Source organism: Trematomus bernacchii, unplaced genomic scaffold (assembly GCF_902827165.1).
Source record: "Trematomus bernacchii unplaced genomic scaffold, fTreBer1.1, whole genome shotgun sequence".
Taxonomy (NCBI): domain Eukaryota; kingdom Metazoa; phylum Chordata; class Actinopteri; order Perciformes; family Nototheniidae; genus Trematomus; species Trematomus bernacchii.
The window spans coordinates 10,890,146-10,903,989 of record NW_022988043.1 but is presented as its reverse complement, the minus strand read 5'-3'; the positions used below and the strand labels follow the sequence as shown (position 1 = coordinate 10,903,989).

Genomic DNA, 13,844 nt, shown 5'->3' with positions numbered 1-13,844 from the left:
GAAGACGTTCATTTTATCCAATGCATGTGTTTCTGTCTTCTACTTACGTTACGGTATATTGTTTTATGAAATTAAGAAGTGCCGTAAAAAAGGAAAACCGCTGAGTATGTATGACGTGTTGACGCACGCCCCGCCCCCTGTGCGTACTTCGGTCATTGTTCGGCTTGAGCTAGCTAGTGTGCTAGTTAGAATCGTGCAAAGATTACAGAGGTTTAGACTTCGTGCATTCATATTAGACCTTTAAGTATTACAGCAGACATCTGAGAGCTTGTCAAAGCAACAATGAGCAAAAGGAAAGCGCCACAGGAATCCCCAAATGAGGGAATTACAGACTTTCTTGTCGGTACGTGAATGGAAGGGACGGCTGAGTTTGGCTAACAATAGCTAGCATAGCACCAGGGTTTAGTTTTTAAGTACAACTAAAAATACTTTGCACTAGAAGTATATATTTGTAAAACAAATGTGCTAAATGATGTGGTTTGTGTGTCGTGTTTATCATATAGTTTGCTTCGACCTCAAATCTGAGTTGTGTCAGCTCTGACGCTGATAGTCACCGTGTTGTCATTTAAAGGCTTCCTGCCTTCAGCTGGGTTGAGGGAATAAAACAAATTGTGAACATAGTTTCAATAAACTTCAGAGGTAAGAGGTAAATATAAAAACCATTCGATGTCTCTCTTGTCATTTCAGAGCTGGCCAATTATGAGAAAAACGTGAACAGGGCAATACACAAGTCCAACGCTTACAGGTAAGGTCTGAAGCTTCAGCACTGAGAGTGCTTTGATAAGATGCCTGAAATACAACAAGGCATCTTAACAAAACAAATACATCAATATCAGATGCATATAGAGCATAAACCAAACTGCCAGTTTAAGAGACAATCAATTTACAGAAACGATTTTAGAGGTGTTTAATTCACTTCATTCATGTATAATTATGCGCACTACAAACTACATCCTCCAAAATAACCATGAAGTAAAAAAGATATGAATACATTTCAATGTTTTAACATTCATAATTCATAGAGGTAGGGTTTGTTATTATGTTTTAGCCTGGCAAATGAGTGAATAATATGTTTAATGTTATATGGGAAAAATAGTTGAATATTAATTGTGATTTGGCATTCAAAGGCAGCTTTTTATCAACAAATTATTTGCTTCTTTAAAGTCCTTATCATGTTCTATTTTGTATTAATCCTTTTGCTTTTTCCCTGTCTAGGAAAGCAGCATCAACCATTTCTAAGTACCCTAACAAAATCAGAAATGGCGAAGAGGCCAAGAAACTGGTATGTGCTCTGGATTTGGTTTCACTGTCTTAAAAGTAATTGCCTTAAAAACACATCAGTGAATGTTTGAAAAATGTGAACTGTTGGCAATGATCAAGAGGCATAGTGACATTTTGTGTAACAATAACAAACCTAGACACCGCAATGCAGAGTCCAGTCCTACAATAAATACTACTTTTTAGAAGGTTGTCATTTTTACTAGTTGTAGTGGAAGACATTGGTGCAAATATACTGGTTCTCATAGTGAATTCATAACATTTCCTATTTCTTGGATTCATTTATTATTATCCATCTTTGTATTGAACAGGGAAGCTGACTTGATGTTATTTCTGCTTTTCTGATGGTGTATTTCATGTAATGCTGCCTGGAAACTGGAAAGGACTCCATCACTGCTTGTCTTCTCTAGCACTACTCTGCTCTTGTTTCTGGGGATATGTAGAGCGCTCTGCTGCGGCCTTTGTTTGTCAATAGTACTACATCTTACATAACTGCTGCAAATAGCTCTATTCAGCTCTCTCAATTTTATTTTTATTTTTTACATTTCAACAGGAAGGTGTTGGAGCTAAAATATCAGAAAAGATTGATGAGTTCCTGCAAACTGGCACACTACGGAAACTGGAAAAGGTTAGTGTTATATTTAATATACAGTCACGTGGTAATGTCTGAATAATGCCGCATTGTAAGAGTATGCGTTTAAAATAGCTCACTTTAAATGTATTACACAGACTGATGACTATTTTTTCCTCTAGATTCGTACCGATGACACCAGCTCTTCCATTAATTTCCTCACCAGAGTGACTGGAATTGGGTATGTCATTGGAAATCATCTAAATCAAATATTTATTAATTGGATATTCAAACTGAAATGCACCAGTTCAGCAGCCACTCCGGAGTGATGCAGGAATGGTTAGGATTTGAATACTGATATAGTTTTAATATAATGCTTCATGTTACCAAATGCATCTCCTTGTTTTTGACTTCAGCCCAGCTGCTGCCAGGAAGTTCTTTGAAGAAGGGGTGAAGACGTTAGAAGGTCTGTTTATTATAATTTTTCAAAACATTTAGGTAGAAATGGCTGAACATTTTATATGATGTACAATATACCGCTCAATACATGTGCACAATGTAGATTTAGCTTTGGTGTGATTTATAATTGAGCAATGCTTTTTTCTGTTTCTTGTTGTATTCTTAGATCTGAAAAAGATCGAGCACAAGCTAAACCATCATCAACAGATTGGACTCAGGTAAGTTTGGCTGGATGTTGTCTGTAAATGTGTAAATACATTCATTAAAACCCAAATAATCAAATATATTAAAGTCTTTCTCTAGTATCACTCCAGCTGTTTCATGAATTATTTTGCTGCTTTCAGGTACTTTGAAGAATTTGAGAAAAGGATTCCACGTGCTGAAATGGAGCAGATGGAGGTAATTGAAGTTTTAAAGTTTTTGTTATCTTCTATTACATTTTATTGAGAGTTTTCTTAAACCGTGTGTTTTGTTTAGACTTTTATTCATGAAGAGTTGAAGAAGGTCGATACAGAATATATTGGGACGATCTGTGGAAGCTACAGGAGAGGTAAAACTTTCCCTTCAAGTTCAATTTAAGTTAATAGTAGTTCAAACTCCATTATTCAAGCTATTGATTCATATGTTCATAATTTCCAGGTGCAGCATCGAGTGGTGATATTGATATTTTGCTGACCCACCCAGACTACACCTCTGAGACTGAGAAGCAGGTAAGACTCTTCTCTCGGGTATCTCATTCAAAATCAGTATACCGTCGATATTAAGATTAACTGCGGTTCGACTTTTGTCATCTTTTAACAATTTATTTTGTTGCATTTATCTTCTTTTACAGCCTAAGCTCCTTCATGCCGTGGTGGAACATTTCGAGTCCATTGGGTTTGTGACTGACAATATGTCCAAAGGAGACACCAAGTACATGGTGAGGCTTGTAGTTATTATCTCTCTGGTGCTCAGCTGTATGTGTGATCGATGTGTAACAGAGTCAGTTCCCAGTGCATAAAGAACATCACTGTGGTCACAATGTGCTGGATTTTGTTTTCTAGGGAGTCAGCCAGCTTCAGAAGAGCGACGAGGATGAAGAAGAATACCTTCACAGGCGTATTGATATCAGGTGCCCTTCTTTATATTGCTCATATCTATCCTCTTTAGGGATGTAAAAATGAATGGGCCTCTCGAGGAAACTGTCCGGTCGATCCGATATTATATCTCACACTTACACACATGTACTGCATGATGGTCTTATGTCACACACGTAGCAGCACAGACAGTAAAATCACAGCCACACACATTTACATTATTGTTAAATACTGATTTCGAAATACTTTTGTATTAATAAATGTATACATTGTTTTGGATATATAATTAATAGTGGACTTGTACTTTCTGTATAAAAACAATTATGATTTCATTAAGAAATAGAGAGCAGATAGATAGTGTTCTAAATAAAACTGAAAAACTATAATATTTTTTCTTTATTCTCCTATGATATGCATGAACCTTACAAGTCAATATTGAAAATAAGGTACACAAATATTTATGTATGCTGTTAAATATAGTTCTTAGAAAGAAAGAAAAATTGGAAAGGTACGGTCGGGCTTTTAAGAAATCAGGAAATGCAATTGCTGCATCTCTAATGATTTTCCAATGAAAACATTGCCTCTACGTACAACAATACTCAACAGGCCCAGTACAGAAGAATATACCAAGTAAAGAAGCAGCTTTCTGTACTACTTTCTCTGTCTCTACTGCTCCCTGACTGACTGTTCTCCATTTCCCCAAGGTTAATTCCCAAGGACCAGTACTACTGTGGAGTTCTGTATTTCACTGGAAGTGATATCTTCAATAAAAACATGAGAACTCATGCTCTGGAGAAAGGCTTCACTCTCAATGAGTACACCATACGGCCTGTTGGAGTCACTGGTGAGTCTCAGTCTAATGTGACATATGACCCTGCTCACTCTGTCAGCCATGTGGTTCTTCTGGCATCAATCAGTAATCAATGATTCATGCTCTAACTATCAGCTATTTTCCTTTCTCGATCTGTTGTAGGTGTGGCAGGGGAGCCTCTGTTGGTGGATAGTGAGAGAGACATCTTTGAATACATCCACTACAAATACAAAGAGCCAAGTGAGCGCAGCCAGTGAAGTTTACAGATACTGTACATCTGTATTGGAAACTACAGCTTTCCTATAAACAAGATCGGAAGCATGTGTACACTGTATATGTTAGTATACCGTACAACTATGTTCTGAAAAAAATAACAACTGTGAAAACGAATCATCCCCTTTAATGACTTTTCAACCCAAATGCATACACATCTTGCAAAACAAAATTATAATTTAGATTTATTTTTTGTTTCATTTTCCCATAGCGTATCTTTGTAAAGACTTATTGGACTCTTTTTTTAAATCATGCTCTCAACAGTAATTTACGCATATACATTTCACTTTTTATATAGCACCCTTTAACGCTTTGTTGTGCAAACATGTTTTTATAACTGTTACCCATTCATACTACAGCGGTACTGCAGTTGTTCTTACTTTATGTAAATCTATTTTTTTTCTTATCTCAATCACCATGGACATTCAAGAATCCCTGTTTTTAAACTTGTGAGTATTTTTTTTCCAATTTGGGCAAACTGATGAAATGGAAAGAAAGAATGCAATAAGTCAAATGTGATTTGTGGTTAAGGGGCTCCGTGTTGGAACAAAAAGATCATCAATGTATTGAGATGTTTTCCAGTTGATTGTGTGAATGTTACTATGGTAGATTTGTTTCTCTTGCATGTGGTTGTGTGAACATTTTTACTTATATGATATTATTGTATCGTTGGTGCTTATATGGGTGGCATTTAGAAAGTATAAAAGTAATACAGTTATTCAACTCAAATACTGCTACCATGAACCTTGGTGATACAGACTTGAATCTGTATTGCAAAACTTAAATATTAGGATATGGACTCTGTTATCGTTTTCTTTATGGGGAGGATTGTAACCTTTTCTAAAAAGATATTTAAGAAAATAAAACCATGGAAACCTGTATGTGTCTTTTTGTCAAGTGTAGTCATAATATCTGGCCTGATGTGATTTGGGATCATTGGGTCACATGACATAGAAGGTGTTGAAAGAAATATAAAGGTTTGCATAAATGAACTAAAGTCCAAGAAACAGATGTGTGTCCCGTGAATTCAGTGTAGTACTAAAGCTAATCGAAAGAAAAATAATGCTGAATGTCGATAACAGTATTTAACGGGTGGACTGTGTGTGTGTGTTCTCCAGTGAATTAATAAATGGTATGGAATTGAAGTCACTTGGTCACATGACATGTAAGCTTTTAATGAAATGAAGGGAAAAAAGCAATTTTGAATAAAAAATTCACATTAAATAGAAGGTGAACTCAAATCCAATTTAAAAAGGAGTGTGTCTTAATTTGACAGTGTTAAGTTTATATCTGGTTCGGATTGGGAGTCAATGGGTCACAAGATATGGAATGTATTGAAATATAAATTACACTTTTCAACAAACATGTTAAATTATCCTTAAAATATTCTCGTAAAATAGTTGGTACAATAAAAAGTTCATATTTGTCCAGTGTACTAAAACAATGATTGGATTTTGAGTCTTTTTCAAAAAGACAGGCCTACAGTAGCTACTAGCCTACTAGGATTTTTTTGTTTTTAAGAAAGACTGAACCATGTCTTATGTTGCATACTATCATTTATAAATATATATTCAATGTTTTATCCTTTTTTATGAAACTATGCCATGACATACTGGATTGGTCATTATTAATCATTTTTTGCACACACTGTTGTATTGTGTTGCGCTGTTCGTGGAGCTTGTGACCTAAGATTTTCATCGTCATAACTACAGCTATGTACGTATGACTAATAAAAGCCTTGGATAGCCTACTGTTTTTTAAACAAGGTAATTTTATTATTTTGTTAATGTTTTATGCCTTTATCTAAATGTTACTTGTACCCGCGAAAGTGCTATGGCATAAGGATACAAGCATAAGTCATGTATTGAACCAACAACCTTTCCAGTTAGAAATACATATGTTGCTTCTTCCAACAAAAATGTTTCACATTAAATAGGGCTACATTTTCTTTAACTTCACTTACAACATGGTTGTAAACTAAGTACTAAAATATCCTGCCTAGTGCCTACCATCAGTGAGGCATGGACCATAGAATAACAGAGTTAGTTTAAAAAAAGTTATTTAGCATCTTTGGCATTAGCAATTTATTTACAGTGGTTGCCGCGGTAACGACCGTGCCGCAAAGCATGATGGTTTGAAATAAAATGCTGGCAGAAATACCCGAGACATTGGCCTGTACCAGCCAATGACAGCTCCCTGTGCATTAATAACAGCCAATGGGGACATGGCAAGGCAGCAGTCTCCTACCGCTACACACCCACATTACTTTTGTGTCAACCACTTCGCGGGAGTTGTCACAACAGGAGCGGTCATCTCTTTAAAACTAGACAACACTATACGAGAAACTAGTAAGTACATTTAACAATTTCACATTTTAAAATGACTACATGTGTACTTTACTTAGTTTTCATCATTATCAAAACGATTAAATCTGTGCTGACTGTTAGACGATGTTTATTTTTCCTTTTGCGATATGAATGAGTAGCTAGTTATCGCAACCGTTAGCAAATCAGAGGCTCGTCGTCGCTGAATATATGCATGTGTCGATGTCTGTTAGCAAACCCCCATGACACCTTACTTCGGATAAGTCATATTTATCACAAACGTTATGTTATTATGAGAAATTTGCCTTTTCCTGGTATCCTGCACGTTAGGGCAAATAAGGCTTGCCCTTTCGCTGCTTTATAATGTTAGGTAACGTTAGTGGAAAATGGTCTTTCATTTAGTTTAATAGGATCCTGGATTAAAACCTTGGACAAAATTGAGACGATAATCTAAAATGTCTTGCGTATCCATAGAAACTACGCAGCGCGCGCATCCTTTGAGCTTGATGGAAGTTGTTATGCAACACTTGTAGAAACGGCTAGTTCACATTATGTGCCAGTTATTATGTAACGATAACTCGTCACCAACTAACGTAAACCATTTTCTTTGCTTAACTGGGTGATGACAACCAAGTACGTTAACCATACCGTATCGTTTCAGTCAATCGATGATAAGGACTGTTGGGATGCTCAGGGTCTTTTGCATTGTGTGTGTGCCAATGCGCCCGTGAAGATGATAAATCCTCCGCTGTGTTTTGGTTTCCCAGGGCAACCATGTCTGACAGAAAAGCAGTGATCAAAAATGCCGACATGTCGGAGGACATGCAGCAGGACGCCGTGGAGTGTGCCACTCAGGCCCTGGAGAAGTACAACATCGAGAAAGATATCGCTGCATACATCAAGAAGGTAAATACTACTGCTGACGCATCTTCCATTCATTAAAAGTCTTAAAGTAGACTCAAACAAAGTTAATCTTTAACCTGCTGACTTTTGAGCAACATGTAGTATTTCAAAGAAATTGACATAATTCAAATAACAAAACCATTCGTTGGCAATTCAAAATCTTGGATTTTAGGTCTGTCAAGCAAAACGAGAGTCTAACGCATTACAAATATGCTTTTTAAATTATAGGGCTACATTTTATTTACATTAATAAAGAGATGCATATTTGCAGTAGACAGTATTTAAAATGCACAAACGAAAATAAACAGGAATGTGGCGACGTTAAGCTATTTGCGCTCACTGGAAAACCCATCTGGGCATCATTCATGTTTCACCCTAGCCTGGTATTTGTAATTGTTTCCACTCTTCCTGAGGGAACAAGTTCCTCTTGGATGGTCTGTTCTCCAGAAACCAACATGCCCACATTTTTTATCTCCATAGTGACATTCCTGTTCAAAGTAGGGAGGACCACACCTTTTTATTGTCATACAAAACCGCTGGAATATTACCTTTTGAGCTTCTATATGTTAGGAATTTGCATTATAAAATGCATTTTTACCCAGAAGATCATTGAAAGGGAAAACAAAGATGCTTATCAAACAAATTAGTTATAAATTCAACTTAAGTTTAACATTTCTAAGTAAGAAATGTGTGCGTCTTGATCGTGGCCCATTGGTCACAATAAATCAACCATATCCAGTTACAAAAAAGTTGTTGATACGTAAACATGTATTACTTGTTTGTTGTGATGTAGCATATGAAACTACAAATAAGAAACATTACTTCACCATATAAGCATTTTAATAATGTATTTTGTTTTCACCTCCAAACATGTTGGACCACAAATGTTTGATGAATACGTTTCTTCGCCCCTCACAGGAGTTTGACAAGAAATACAACCCAACCTGGCACTGCATCGTTGGGAGGAACTTTGGCAGCTACGTGACCCATGAGACCAAGCATTTCATTTACTTCTACTTGGGTCAAGTCGCCATCCTGCTGTTCAAGTCGGGCTGAGAGAATGCATTTTCTCTAAATCAGCTGACCATACATACAGTACTGACTGATTCGACAAAGGCACTTATCATTCCTTGGCAAGGGGCCGCTGCCTTTTTCTGTGCTGCTTTCTACTTTGTTCTGTTTTTGAGGATAAAAAAAACGTGGCCATGTTAAAGAGATGAAACACTTGTATTTATTTTTGTCTTGTTACATTAGACATGTCATTTTTTTAATTAAAGTGTAGCTGTTAAGCTGTCTGGGTCCAATGTCTGGTGTGGTCACTTCATTATACACTAACTGAACCAGGAGATTGGTAATATTAGCAAATTCTCATGATTTGAAAGGCATAACATTACAAGTGGGATAAAATCCTATATTTGCAGTTAACACTGGAGTGACTAAATATGCAATTGACATTTTTCCGCCATAATTTGAAAGACAAGTCACTCATGCCAGCTTCTTAGAGCTTTTGGCGAACAATTATCTTTGGCTATATCTGATGCTCATTTATGGTTGATTGCAAGGGAACAAAACAGAATAAACCTGATCATGGTAACATATTACAACGCATTTGAATGTTCAAACTCCATTTCTTTAAATTGACTACTCAATTAAGTATTATTTAAAAATATATTTCAATTCATTTGTATGCCATGTCCCACTCCATTTTAAAAAGGGGAACATTGTGTTTTACCAGAGATGGCAAAGTACACACCCTTTACTCAAGTAGAAGTACAGATACTCATGTTTAAAAATACTGTGATAGAAGTACTGGCTGATTTAAATAGCAACTGACCTCACTTTATAATAAAACAATGTCATTGTTAGCTAATGAATGTTTCGATGCTGAACGGCAAAATGACAACGTTTTCATTGGTCCCTCTTTGAAGACCAGGAAATGAATACAAGTATCGTGTTAAAAATAGGCCCTCTGACTAAATCACGCCATCTAACACAGATTAAAACTAAAGTAACAAACCTGTATTGAAGTAAGTAGAAAGCACAGGTATGTGTTAAAATTGTAAGTAAAAAGTCGTCAGAAAAACAAGTGGAGTAAAGTACTGATACCAGAAAAATGTACTTAAAGTATTTGTACTCCACTTCCCACCTCTTGATTAATCAAATTACTAATTTTGCAGATCGGTTTTCATACCCACTTCATGAAATACAAAGGCATGGTTATGCAATTAACCATTAGCTGTAATGCTACCAGCCACAACATTAAAACTAATTGTATATTACAGCATCAAAAATAATCCAAACTAGTGATGAGCCCTTTCCTTATATTGAGTGCTTCGTTTTAAAACCATCATCTACATTAAATATTCATACTTTTTACATGTACCATTTAAAAATGCAGGATTTGTACTTATAGCACAGGCTTTTTAGTACAGATTCCATCATTGCCTTTACATACTCGGCACAAATGAGGCAGGAAAGATGATTAGACGGTGGTACTGTTTATTACAACACATTTAGAAAACCAGCTTGTGTGGAAAGACTCCATTTGACAGGCTGAAGGAAGAGCGAAGGTATCCTTTGAGCTGAGGTACTTTCTTGATGAGGGGCAGGAGCTGAGCGTCCACCGCCTTCTGGTCCTCTTTCCTCTGCTCGGTCAGCTGGTACTTCTGCACAGAGACATGGAGAAGAAATCCGTGAGTGATGTAAAAATGTGTTGGGCAAAGTCCCGTTGAAATGTTCAAAGTAAGGCATTAAAAGACAATAGCCCAGTTAGTTCACCTCTTTCTCTGTATCGAAGATCTCTCCCTCCTGGTGGCGGGGCTTCCTCAGCTTCTTCTTCTTGAAGTAGGCATCGTTCAGAGTTTTGGGGATCTTCATGCCAGTGATGTCAACTTTGGTGTTGGTGGCAATGGAGAACTTCTGGTGAGCCCTGCGCAGGGGTACTCTGTTCAGCGCAAGAGGGCCTAGACACGCAAACAGGAAAATAGCAACGTTAAGAAAAGTAGAAAGATGCCCAAATAATTGCTGTTCTAATGTCACTGAGCTTAAATGTGAAGGTAACAGCATGCGCAACAAAAACAATTATCCTTACCAGTGACAAGCAGGAGACCACTTGAGAGCTGCTTCAGGAACACCACACGCTGAAAGACAAAAATCAAGTCTCTTTAGGATCAACCCTTTGTACTGGAGTTTCACACTATTCAGCTCAATTAGTGAGCTTATAAGAAAACAGTCATTTGTGCCATTTGGTTAAGACATGTTAAATGACTGCATCCATTTCATGGTTTTGAGAATGGAGAAAAATAAATCTGACACTCCTAATTATAACAGGAAGACTGTCATATTCACAGCTGAAACATTATTTAGGTCAGCTACTGCTCAAAGTGTGTGGGCACACTAGCATGCCTCCATAACTTGCCCATGCATCATTTGAGTGTGGGAGGTAAAGACAATGTCTGTGGACCTGAGGTTGTGTGATTATAGTGATGCATCAAGCACGCTTGTTAGAAAATTCATTTTTTATTCACGATAACATGGGGCTTTTTTCTGGAGGGGCAATATCTATAGATACGTGGGTTGTACATGCGTCTTTATAAGAATGTACGTTGGGGAGAACCGAGCATCCATTATGTTGCCACTGTTAAGACAGTTACATTTGTGACAGTACAACAACAAGCACAAGTCCACCTCTAATGCAATTAGTAAAACACACCAATGCCTTGATAAAAATGATGAATATAATAATAATATTGTGCAATAGAAGGCATAAAAATAGAAAAGAGATGGCATTTCCAAATTCAGTAATTTAACATTACACTCCAATTTCATTATTGAGGCTGTAACCAGGAGTTGAGCAGCGTTGGGTTTAGATTTCGAGGTTCAATTACTTCACATGAAAATGATTAAACATGACGCTAGGCTTGCAGTCATTTAAAAAAAGAATTCACTCATTCAGTTCATCTTTACACAGGCCAATTACCCCCTTTTAGTCCTGAAGCAGAGAGAAAAAATAACCCAGACCGACTGTAATCTCAACGTTACTTTATGTATAATTTTTCATGGCTTTGATCATACAAAGAATATATAAGAATTCACCCATGTATGTTTCCTAACACACTAGAAGAATCTTAGCACTTTTGGCCTGTGTTGTTAATGTCCTCATTACTGATAATCCCTGAACATTAAACAAAATTGAAAGGGAAGACCAGCTAGAAATGATTCTCACCTTTCCACGATGGCGGCCAGTGAGCAGGATGAGGACAGTTCCTGGGGTGATGGAGCTGCGCAGCTTCCTCTTGTGCTGGCTGAAGGGTTTCTTCCCATGGCTCTTCAGTTTACGGGGAACATCTTCTGTGGGGTAGTAGCGGGGCTACAGAAGGAGCACATGGAAATAAACATTACCATTTTAAATTGAGGTTTGCAATAATAAATCTAGTGGAAGACATGCCCATACAAAAAAAAAGTACATTTAATTGAACTCATAGCCCTGTGAAACCCAAGTGTCCCTGTTGCTTTATTGGCTTATATGAAAGTTGTAAGGGGAATTAAATTGACCCACTGCCCCTGATATTTTAAACTGGCCACCAATTGTGCTCTCAAATACTTGAATAGAGATATTTAGTCAAAATATATGATGGAGTTAATTCTGATCTTAATAACAAAATAAACTCTGAGGGTTAAAAACAAGAAATTACACTTTGCTCACCATCTTGCGCAGCTTGACAACACGAGTGCCTCCATTCTTGTCTCCTCCAACTGTCTTGACAACAGTTGCCTTGGGCCTCTCCCTAATCTTTTTCTCCACCTGAAACAAAAAGCAAATTGTCATCAATACAAGTCAAGTGTATGGTTTTATCATCTATTTTGCATGGTGTCCCATATCTGCCCTTACCTTGGTCTCAGTGGTCTTGCTCTTCCTCTTGTACATGGCCCTGCGGGCATACATAGCTGACCGGGAGTAACGGCCGATACCCCGGGCCAGGACCGGGTTCCGGCTCCCGTGCTTCTTCTTGGGAGTCTTTTTGTCGCCGTCTGCCATCTGACATAAAAAAGAAAAAGGTTAGTAAACCAGAAGTATATGGTGTCCACTTTCAAGTGTATTTATTTTTACATGGTTTATTTTTTAAATAATCTTCTAGACTCCAAACAGTATTCCAGCTTTGGTTGGAAAGTCTGCTGCACACAGTTTACAAGTACTATGATTTTGGTATTCATCAACCTTACAGAAGGCTAACACTGTAGCAATACTACAGCCTATAAGAAAATGTGTCTAGTTTAAAATGACAACGCTTTTGCAGCAGCAGAAACAAATATTAAAATATGCAATAAGTTGCTTAACACAAGAAAACATCCCGGCAATACAGCATATGATTACTAAACGTGCTTGGCTGGTAGTTACACACCACAGCCTTCGCCTATGCACTACAGGCATGTAGCGTTAGCTAGCATTAGCATCATTAGAAGAAGAGTCACTAGACAGCCACTTGCGTTCTTAATACTGACAATGTAATGTTATAAAATATATCTCATGTGTCAGCGGAATTATTTAGTTTGTCCGACTAACGAAGGACCAAACGTTTCTATTAGTCCGCTAGCTAACGTTATAGGCTAGCCGGCGGCCTAGGACTGCATATACACCAAACTGTTCATTATTACAGAAATATGACGGACGAATCGCAAAAATAACCATGTCTACCGCATCGTTATAGTACAAAGAGTTGTACCCTGATATTTAGAGACTGATTGTTTAATTCTGTAACACAGATGCAAACAGATTTTATTTCAACAGAAACACGAAGGCAAGGCAGTCTTACCTTTGCTATGAAAAAAAGACCGTCATCCGGGGATGTGACGTTTATAAGGACGCTGAACGATGACGTTTACGTAATTGCGTCGCGTTACAAAGATGGTCTTTGTAGTCCTAAATATATTTCCCGTTTATTCTCACTGAACAATGAACATTTAATGCTTTTATAGAGCTTGTAGAAACATTTATGATGACTGTATGGTGGAATGAAGTTTGATATTGGAGATTATTAGCTGTAGGAGTATTGTTATTTATTTATTTATTATCTTAAATATATCTTCAAATATTTGAAGTGATCCAAAAACAATTCTAAGAGCAGAGCCTTAAAAAAAAAAAAAATAGT

At 37.1% G+C, this 13,844-nt stretch overlaps 3 protein-coding genes across 3 annotated transcripts; 2 read left to right on the top strand and 1 right to left on the bottom strand.

Annotated features, from left to right (window-relative positions):
* The first annotated feature begins 135 nt into the window (after positions 1 to 135).
* polb (polymerase (DNA directed), beta) lies at positions 136 to 5,347 on the top strand. The gene is made up of 14 exons (XM_034118603.1): positions 136 to 343; positions 688 to 745; positions 1,216 to 1,282; positions 1,832 to 1,906; positions 2,032 to 2,090; positions 2,266 to 2,315; positions 2,475 to 2,526; positions 2,653 to 2,707; positions 2,786 to 2,858; positions 2,948 to 3,018; positions 3,141 to 3,227; positions 3,352 to 3,419; positions 4,089 to 4,228; positions 4,358 to 5,347. The coding sequence occupies exons 1-14, from the start codon at positions 283 to 285 to the stop codon at positions 4,450 to 4,452; spliced, it is 1,011 nt and encodes a 336-aa protein (XP_033974494.1). The 5' UTR covers positions 136 to 282; the 3' UTR covers positions 4,453 to 5,347.
* A 1,371-nt stretch (positions 5,348 to 6,718) lies between these two features.
* dynll1 (dynein, light chain, LC8-type 1) lies at positions 6,719 to 9,293 on the top strand. Its single transcript, XM_034118541.1, has 3 exons — positions 6,719 to 6,816; positions 7,560 to 7,698; positions 8,614 to 9,293. Exons 2-3 carry the CDS (start codon positions 7,567 to 7,569, stop codon positions 8,749 to 8,751), a joined length of 270 nt encoding a protein of 89 aa, XP_033974432.1. The 5' UTR covers positions 6,719 to 6,816; positions 7,560 to 7,566; the 3' UTR covers positions 8,752 to 9,293.
* Positions 9,294 to 10,177: 884 nt separating this feature from the next.
* On the bottom strand, positions 10,178 to 12,733 carry rpl6 (ribosomal protein L6). The gene is made up of 6 exons (XM_034118540.1): positions 12,587 to 12,733; positions 12,401 to 12,499; positions 11,921 to 12,064; positions 10,787 to 10,835; positions 10,474 to 10,658; positions 10,178 to 10,361 (listed from the first exon to the last, which is right to left on the bottom strand). The coding sequence occupies exons 1-6, from the start codon at positions 12,731 to 12,733 to the stop codon at positions 10,209 to 10,211; spliced, it is 777 nt and encodes a 258-aa protein (XP_033974431.1). The 3' UTR covers positions 10,178 to 10,208.
* Between the last annotated feature and the right edge of the window lie 1,111 nt (positions 12,734 to 13,844).

Bases quoted from the DNA above. Each gene is read 5' to 3' on its own strand.
- dynll1 (XM_034118541.1), top strand. From the start codon at position 7,567: ATGTCTGACAGAAAAGCAGTGATCAAAAATGCCGACATGTCGGAGGAC. The intron at 7,699-8,613 runs GTAAATACTACT...CGCCCCTCACAG, and splicing joins TCGCTGCATACATCAAGAAG to GAGTTTGACAAGAAATACAA.
- polb (XM_034118603.1), top strand. From the start codon at position 283: ATGAGCAAAAGGAAAGCGCCACAGGAATCCCCAAATGAGGGAATTACA. The intron at 3,019-3,140 runs GTAAGACTCTTC...CTTCTTTTACAG, and splicing joins CCTCTGAGACTGAGAAGCAG to CCTAAGCTCCTTCATGCCGT. The intron at 3,420-4,088 runs GTGCCCTTCTTT...CATTTCCCCAAG, and splicing joins CACAGGCGTATTGATATCAG to GTTAATTCCCAAGGACCAGT.
- rpl6 (XM_034118540.1), bottom strand. From the start codon at position 12,733: ATGGCAGACGGCGACAAAAAGACTCCCAAGAAGAAGCACGGGAGCCGG. The intron at 12,500-12,586 runs GTAAGGGCAGAT...TTTTTGTTTCAG, and splicing joins GCAAGACCACTGAGACCAAG to GTGGAGAAAAAGATTAGGGA. The intron at 10,659-10,786 runs GTAAGGATAATT...TTGCGTGTCTAG, and splicing joins TGGTCTCCTGCTTGTCACTG to GCCCTCTTGCGCTGAACAGA.